This window comes from Pterocles gutturalis, unplaced genomic scaffold (genome assembly GCF_000699245.1).
Source record: "Pterocles gutturalis isolate BGI_N339 unplaced genomic scaffold, ASM69924v1 scaffold38685, whole genome shotgun sequence".
NCBI lineage: Eukaryota > Metazoa > Chordata > Aves > Pterocliformes > Pteroclidae > Pterocles > Pterocles gutturalis.
The window spans coordinates 1-8,929 of NW_010147213.1; the positions used below are offsets into that span (position 1 = coordinate 1).

The 8,929-nt window shown below is 42.4% G+C and overlaps 2 protein-coding genes across 2 annotated transcripts; one reads left to right on the plus strand and one right to left on the minus strand.

The window, feature by feature from the left end:
* Nucleotides 1–6: 6 nt before the first annotated feature.
* Nucleotides 7–1,495, plus strand: GPR75 (G protein-coupled receptor 75; the record flags this gene model as incomplete). Its single annotated transcript, XM_010085979.1, is given in 2 exon segments — nucleotides 7–321; nucleotides 323–1,495. Coding segments are annotated over 2 exon segments (1,488 nt in total), but the record flags the coding sequence as incomplete, so codon positions are not given.
* Nucleotides 1,496–5,970: 4,475 nt separating this feature from the next.
* LOC104458001 (toll-like receptor 2) lies at nucleotides 5,971–8,652 on the minus strand. Its single transcript, XM_010085978.1, has one exon. The coding sequence runs from the start codon at nucleotides 8,650–8,652 to the stop codon at nucleotides 5,980–5,982; it is 2,673 nt and encodes an 890-aa protein (XP_010084280.1). The 3' UTR covers nucleotides 5,971–5,979.
* Between the last annotated feature and the right edge of the window lie 277 nt (nucleotides 8,653–8,929).

An 8,929-nucleotide genomic window follows, 5' to 3' on the forward strand; every position in this document is an offset into this window, starting at 1 on the left:
GCCTCGCTGCTGGCCCTGGTCTTCTGCCTGGGCTCCTACGGCAACCTCATCGTCCTGCTGTCCTTTTTTGACCCAGCCCTCAGGAAATTCAGGACTAACTTCGATTTCATGATCCTCAATCTCTCCTTCTGCGACCTCTTCATCTGCGGGGTGGCCGCCCCCATGTTCGCCTTCGTCCTCTTCTTTGACTCAGCTCAAGGTGTCCCCGGCGCTTTCTGCTTCACCTTCCACCTCACCAGCTCCGGCTTCATCATCATGTCTCTCAAGACGGTGGCAGTCATTGCCCCGCACCGGCTGCGCAAGGTCCGGGGGAAGCAGCCAAAAAAAAACACACCGCACCGCTTCCTTCCCCTGCACCCTCCTCCTCACCCTGCTCCTCTGGGCCACCAGCTTCACCCTGGCCACCATGGCCACCCTGAAAACCCGCAGCTCCCGCCTCTGCCTGCCCATGGCCAGCTTTGCCAGTGGCAAGGGGAAGGTTATCCTCTACCTCTACGTCATCGACTTCATCTGCTGCGTGGCTGTGGTGTCTGTCTCTTACGTCATGATTGCCCAGGCCCTGCGGAGGAATGCCCAGGTGAGGAAGTGCCCACCCGTGGTGGCCGTGGATGCCTCCAGACCGCAGCCCTTTGTGGGGCCGCCAGCCACCGGGGCTGGCTTGCAGAGCGCCATGCCCGCCTTGTACAGGAACCAGAGCTACAGCAAGCCGCAGCACATCCAGACGCACAGCTATGCCAAGCACCTTGGCCAGATCCCGGCCACTGCCACCGGCCGGCTTCAGCTGGTGTCAGCGGTCAACCTGTCCACAGCCAAAGACTCCAGGGCGGTGGTGACGTGCGTTGTCATTGTGCTCTCTGTGTTGGTTTGCTGCCTGCCCCTGGGCATTTCTTTGGTGCAGGACATGCTGTCCAGCAGTGGTGGTTTTGTTCTCTACCAGTTCGAGCTGTGTGGATTTACCCTCATTTTTTTCAAATCTGGATTAAATCCTTTTATATATTCCCGCAACAGTGCCGGACTTCGGAGACGAGTCCTCTGGTGCCTGCAGTACATAGCCCTTGTCTTTTTCTGCTGCAAGCAGAAGACAAGGCTTCGGGCCATGGGCAAAGGCAGCCTGGAGGTCAACAGGAACAAGTCATCCCACCACGAGACCAATTCAGCATACATGTTGTCTCCAAAACCTCAGAAAAAGTTTGTGGACCAAGCCTGTGGCCCTAGTCACTCCAAGGAAAGCGTGCTGAGTCCCAAGGCTTCTGTGGGTCATCAGCACTATGCACAGAGCAGCTCGACCCCCATGAACACCCGAATCGAGCCCTATTACAGTATCTATAACAGCAGCCCTTCCCAGGAAGTGAGCACCCCAAACAGCTTACAGCTGGTGAACTCAACTTTTGGATTTGCCAAATCCTACGTTGCCATGCATTATCACACCACCAATGACTTGGTGCAAGACTACGACAGTGCTTTGACAAAGCAGATACCAGTGCCCTCAGTGTAACCTTAGGAAAGGGCTCTGATCTAGCTGATCCAGAGGGTTCCCTTCTTTGCTTTTATTAATGAATATTCTTAATGATACAGTACTGCTGGCAATTAAGAAAAATGCCACTAATGTTAATATCCAGCTATTCGCAGTTGGAGTGAACGCTAGGATGTTATTTCCGTGGCACTTTCTTGAATTTCTATGGCAAGTCAGAAAGAGTGGTATTTTAGATTTGTGTTTGGAATTGTTACATGAGGGTGGTTTTGTTAGTAAATTTTACTGATGGACAAGTAAAAGTAAGCGCTAGATCTGTGTGATTTGTTACGTCACAAGGCAGAATATCTCGGGGAACAATCTGAGGTTGCAAGCAGAAGTACTACCTGTTGAGTTGCATACTTGCCGTATTTTCAAGAAGAATTGGGAGGATGCTTGGTATTATGATACTTGAGTTTAAACTCTTCCCATTGCAGCAGATTGAAAGAACCAGTTATATTTTGTTGTAGCAAGTGTCGGTGATAACAAAAGTCCTTTCTGTTCACAGGGTGAAATCCTGGCTCTGTAGAGGAAAATGGCAAAGTTTCTAGGAACCTCAACAGAAGTTTAGGATTTCAGTCTCAGCTTCCTAAAGCAGGACAAGACATTTTACAAACAGTGTTATATTGCTGCTGGGGAAGGACTTTTTAAAGTGTTTTGGCACTGTAATAAACCTCTGAAGTATATATATTAATTTCTGCTGCACATTTATTTTAAGGATTGGAGGTGTTATATATCCCAAAATCATATATTTGGAGAAGTATTTTACATCTGATAGAAGTAACTGTGCAATACCTAATTACAGGTTTTACTTGAGGAGAAAGATGAATATTGCAATATTATAGTGCTGATGCACTATTAGTGATGCAGTCACCTCTGGAATTTCTAATTTATAAACAGTTATGTGAAGAGTAGTGTTGCTGGTTGCTTTTTTGTCTATAACTTTGTATAAAAGCAGGAAGGGGAGGGGATTCAGCTGTGATATTCTTGACAGGTAGAACTGACAGCTATTACAATTTTTAAGAACAGAGTGACCACGTACCGAGATGACTACAACTTTTTGAGGTTTTCTTAAGAAGTCTAATATCAGTTTGATTTAAAGATTAATAATCTGTCTACTTACAAACTTTATCTGTTGGTCTACACAGTGAGAAAATAACAGAAGTCCTTTTTTTATAAATCCTGCCATTTGTTTTGTGTCATATGTTGTGGGAATTAGTTATGAACCAGAATGATTTGGAGGCATTTAAATTCCTGACTATTATTGCTTTAAGTGGCCAGATCTTTTCAAAACAATCACCTTTCGACTTCTGTGGACTTCAGCAGAGCCTTAGTATCTCCAAAATAATCGTGCCAGAGACTTTTGGTGCATCATTATAGGGAAATGCCACATCTTTAGTGGAATTACTGTGATGGAGAGATTATTTGTTATTTTAAAAACAAAAAACATTCACGTTATTGCCATGTGTGAGGAGTTGTTGGTTTAGCTCTTTGTTAACCAAACTATTTTCAAGATTTTCCAAGAAGGCTATTACATGATGAGCACTGTTCTTTGTTTAGGACTCTGAATTTTAATTAATTTTGAATAATTCAAGACTGCTTTCTTGCAATAAAATGGATGTGAACAACGTTCTATTACAAATGTAAAATTGAAATGGTTTCCATAGGTCTTGTCTCTGCCCAGATATTTTTCTTTATAAACAAATAACATGGTTCTTTCTAATGTAATTATAAAAGATAACTAAAAGATCTGTCTTGTGTGTTTTTTCTGTCTTAGCATTTCTCTTTAGTACAAAGCGTACTAATTTTGAGGGAAAAAATATGTGGGATCCTGTCATTTTGTCTCGAAATACACATTCTTGTCAGCAATTACCATTTCAGATGGTAGGGAGTATAGGGCAGGATCCCAGAAGTGGTTGCAAGGTGGGGTCCTGTGTGTGCTTTAAGGGACCTGAAGGTACGCATTAAGGCTGGTTTTAACATCAGGCAGTTTTTGAGCTTCCTGCATGTACACATGACTCCTGCTGTGCTTTTGGTTTTCATCGCATGATAGAAGGTTAAATCCCTCGCACCTTACTCCTAAAAGTAATTTGCATTGAGTATTTATGTGGGAGTAAAGCGAGAAGGGTCCAGCTTTAGGATAGGAGGAGGGTTTTTTTGCCTTTACGTGATGTATTATTGAGACAAAACACCTGAAGTCGCTTTAAAGCACTTTGTAATATCGCTCTTCTGTTAACTCCTGGTGCCAGTTGTATTCTTAACACAACCAATGTGTTAACGTGTTTATCGTGTCAGATAGGAAAGTGCAACACCTTTTAATCTGCAGTAGGAACAAAAGCTGATTTAAGTTATTAATTGTACTGTACAACTGTGTTTTGGGGGAGGTTTATGGATGTAGCAAATAGAGATTGGATTTTGAAAATAGTACAATTTGAAGTGAATCATAAACTGAAGTAATCAGTTATCATATGACAAAAAAATTACTTGTTTTAGACTTCTGTAGTATATATTTTTCTTCCTTTAGCCCCCTTTTTTGTATCAGAACCCTCTTCTGAGCACAGACCCAATAAAGCATGACTGCGAGGTTAAAAACGCAGCAACCTAATTGAGAGGGGAGGCAACAGAGTGCTGGGCGAAGGAGATGGCAAATGGCTGTGAAGAGGGGAGATGGGTAAGAAAATAAGCAATAAAAGTATGTGAATGCTGGCTGGTTTAGAGGAGGTCTGTAGTTAGTGCAACCTGTAACACAAGAAGAAGAAAGCATCTCGTGAATATGAAAGGTCGTAAATCCAAGACTCACGAAGTGCTGTGCTTTTCTTGCTGCCCGGACGTACACTGTGGACCTTGTTGCTGCAGAACTGTTTAGAAAAAACTAGGAAGGTTTAACAGGTACTTCATGTGAGTAAGAAGAGTATCAGGAGGCTGACAGTTAATGCCACCATGTTTTGAAATACATATACAATTTTATACTCCAGGAATTAAAGCAATCTTTGGTTTCTGGGGTTAGGAAGAGCCCATCGTGTTGGAACAAGTTATCCAACGTATGTTTTCAGTGTGCTGGGGTTTGCCGCTGCCACGGTGTTTGGCCTGAGGACTGTTTTGGCTTTATTACAGAAAATCTGCATTTTTACCGTTAGGAGTACTACCAACAGTTTGATCAGGGTATCTCATGGAATAAGGAGCGACCTTAAAGAAAGCATAAAAAAGCTTATTAGAAAAAACAGCTGATTAATTGCTTGAGGCTGATCTCACTAACAAGTGGCTTCTGGTTGTTTACAGGAACAAAAGTATTTGAAAGATTTTATAATTAACAGGTTTTTCTAAGTCATAGATCTTGTTTTATGGTGATAAGAGTTGACTTTTTGAGCTGTTGGCTTGCAGTGTTGTATTTTTTTTTTATCCTTTACATATAAAAACTAAAAGTTCGTAGTACCAAATAACTTTAGACAATATCTACACAACCTCAAAAAGTTGTTAAAGAATGTTCAACAGTTGGGCACCACCTCAGAACTTTTTACAGTAGAGAGTTTTCTGTAAGGCAGTATGCATTTATTTTTCTAAGACACAGAGCCAGATTGTGCTACGCGTTCTCATCTGAAATTTAATTTCCATCACGGTCTGTTGATTTTCCTTGAATGTGGAAGCTAGATCAGCTGATTTTTTAAATTATTTTTTTCAAATACAATAAATAAAAGTATGAAGTGGCACTAGGTGATGACAAGGGCTGTGTGGAGGTAGCACTGAATTATGGGTCAGGCTGATTGTGTCAAGTGAAACTTCATTAAATGTAAATCATATTATAATGTTCTTGCTTATTTTTCAGAGGTTGATGATAACGGCGTTTAAATAACGCTTACACCAATTATTTTACAGTAGAGACTGACACACTCAGGTGGCTCTTTTTTTTTTTTTTTTTAATGTGCTTGCATGTGTTGATCTGTAATTATAAAAGACTTTAAAGTCTGATCTCTCCCACCAGTTACTTAAACCAAATGATGTAGCAGCATGGATTTGCAGTTGCACCTCTCAGATGACTTCATTAACTTAGTCTTTATTTCTCGCTGAACGACAGAAGGAAAGCGTTGCCTGTGTACTATCGTGGTGTTTTTCCTACACCTTGTGTGTTCCCATCTTAAGCTGTACTAGAACTGAGAATCTGAACTGCAACCTTCCCTTTGAATTACGTTGCTTTTCACAGCAATAATCTCAAAAAGACAGTCAGGGCATGCTGTGTGACTCGAGCTGTTCTTCCTTTCAGGTGACATCCACAGCATTTGAAGAAAGCACATCAAGCACGCAGGAAGAAGCAGCTGTTTACCAGTGCTCAGGTCCCAGCCCGTTGGATAACGGATTCTTTTATCAGAGGGAATAGCGCTACAAACCCATGAGTCACCTCTCCTGGGACTGAGCTGAGACAAACCCCCGTCCCAACACAGCAGCCTTTGCAGGAGGTAAACACAGAAATGCTTTTATTTGACTGTAGAATTTCCAGGCACAACCTCTGCATGTTCTTGTATCTCATCCATCTCATACATATCCCGAGCGGATCCATTTTCTGCTCTCACGAGGGGTTCATTGGTTGTTTTTAAGACAGCTGCTAGCTGATGCCAGAACATTTTCTGTCTGTGTTCCTCAGGGCTCCACTTTAAGTAGGTTTTTCTTTTCAGCAGTTTCCTGAGTTTGCTGAACTTCTGTGGCACGCTGTTGGGTGGGAGGTCTTCCAGCACGATCATGATGAGAGAATCCTGGTTTTCATTCAGGACCCGGTGCTCAGCAAAATACAGTTCATACTGACACCAGCAGCTGTTTACAAAACTAGGAGAGAGAACAAAAATGACTTTATGGCTGTTCTCTATGCAGTAAAAAATGTTACCGAGTATGGGGTGCCCTGGCTTGAAATCCCTCTCATGGTAACATATCTTGAACCCATCAGCTTCCAGTTTTTCCAGTAGATTCTCTTTCGTCCACTTTGCGTCTTGCTCGCTGTACGAAATGAAGGCATCAAAGGGCTTGTTTTCTGGCCTCTCCTTGTACTGCTTCCTCTTTGCCATACACCAGAACCAACCCATCCTCACATACCACAGCCCATCGAACCACCAGCATAACCCTGTTAACAGCAAAACGACCAGGACAGCGACACAGGCAGTAATGGCCATCTGGATGCCCAGGGAGCAGCGCAGCAGCGTGAGGTTGCTGCTCTCCACCAACGAGCCCCTTCTGTCTGGTGGAAAACTGCACCTGAGGTTTTCTTTGCCATTTATCTGCAAATGTGGCTTGTGGATGTAGACGTTCACAAACCAGTACAAGTCACAGTTGCAAAAAAAATGTTTGCCTTGAACAGTCAAAACACTCAAACTTGTTAATGGGCCAAAAGTGTCCTCCACAATGGTAGTAATGGCGTTGTCGCTGATGTCCAACTCAATCAGAGATGTTGGGAGGGACCCATGCTGTAGAAAGGAGATCTTATTCCCTGATAAATTAAAATATTTCAGCATTGGCAGAGATTTCCCAAAAAGATCAGGGAGTTCTGAAATCAGATTGTGACTACTGTCCAGATTAGCGAGGGCAGAAAGGTGACCAGTGGGTTCCACTCTGGTAATTAGGTTTCCAGAAACATTGAGATATTCGAGTTTCACCAGGGTGTCAGTTAATGACAACACGTTCAACTTATTTCTACTAATATCACATTTTGTTAAACTTAACGGGAAATGCTCAGGATGCATATCTGTAATTTTATTATTTTGGATATTAAACATTGTTAAGTTGGAGAGAGATTTAAAAGTAGGAGGTATCGTTTTAATATCGCTGTTGCTTATGTCAAGGTGCTGCAGGGAGGCAGGTAAGTCCGGAAGCATAGAAATCCGGTTGCTGCTGAGATCCAAAAAGAGTAATTCTTGCATTGTGCCAGCAAACCATTCCGGCAGTTCTACAATGGAGCAGTTGGACATTTGCAGGTGTTTCAGTTTCTTTGGAAGGCTTTCGATGGGTGTGCCAGCCTGGTTTCTGACAAAGGAGATGGCATTAATATGGACAGTTCCAGGGGGAGGTTGTGGAGCTGCACTGGTGATTTCTGGATGTATGGTATATATGAAGTGATTTCCTTCAACATACATGGTTTCTAAGTTAATCATTTTTTTAGCAAAATTTTTGGGTATTTGACTTACGTTAGTGAAGGATAAATCAAGTACCTTGATGGTTGAAGGGAGACACAGAGTATTCAAGCTGTTTATGGGATTGTTGCTAATATTTAAAAACAAAAGCTTGCTGAATGGGAATGTACAGATAGCCTCGGCATCCAGAATATTAATTGTTATTTTGTTGTAACTGGCATTGACAGACCGCACATTTTTCATTGGCCAAAACAGCATGGACAGCGATAGAAGATCCATTTCCAGCTCACTGTGACTAATGTCAAGCTCCAAAATATTGTTCATCTGAGGTTGACAGAGATCTGCATCCAGCTTTGCCTCCAGCTCTTCCTGGGTGAGTTTGCTGTTTGACAGATCAAGAATCCCATTTATTGGTGCTCCGCAGAAATTGGGCTGTAACGTGGCTGTTGGAGAGACCGTCACTTTTTCCTCTGCTCTTGGAAGAGGATTCTCTGTATTTCGTTTGAGCTCCAGATTAACATTTTGCAGGACTGATGGACCTCCTGAATGTGGCAGCCCCTCAGGGGATGTGTAAGGCTCTGGAGCAGCCTCTGAGGAGTTGTCAAAATACTTAAAAAGCTGAAAAGACCCTGAGGCTTCGCTGGTGGGTGCGGGCTTCAGATGGGCTGGCAGACCCAAGACAAGAAGTTCGTTATCATTAAATGATAAATTCACAGAAACAAGGCTGGGCAGGGTCTCAAATGCACCAGGTTCAATGTCCTTAATCCGATTGTAGGAAAGGTCTAAAACTTCTAACGCATCAAAACCTTCCAAGTCTTGCTTGGTTATTTTTTCCATTATGTTATGTGAGAAATTGAGAGCTCTTGCCATCTTCGGAGCTTGTGCTTCTGATATAGAAGAGAGGTTTAAATAAGAGTAGTTATAAAATGGGGAGGCATCGGTGGTAGGTGTTCTCAGAGTTAGGAATCCATTTGCTCTGCTGAATAAGAAAGAAATGAAGTGGAAATGAAGACTTCCAGTAAGGATCTTCATCCTGGAGAAAAGAAATGTAAAAATCCATCATTGTAATATGCTTTATGGTAATGAATACCCTTCAAAAAAAATTAATCCTAGTTTACTTGCAAGTGCAGAAATTGTTTCATTCCTCTGCAAGTTGTATCTCTGAATCCCTTTTTAGCTACTTGAAAAAAAAAAACATATCTTGCTCCATTATTTTCAAGAGGCAATGGTCAAAGCTGGTGTCGGAGAATGATTTGAAGGAGAGTGCTCTTCATTCCAGATCATTGTAGATACAGTCTGAATGATTTTT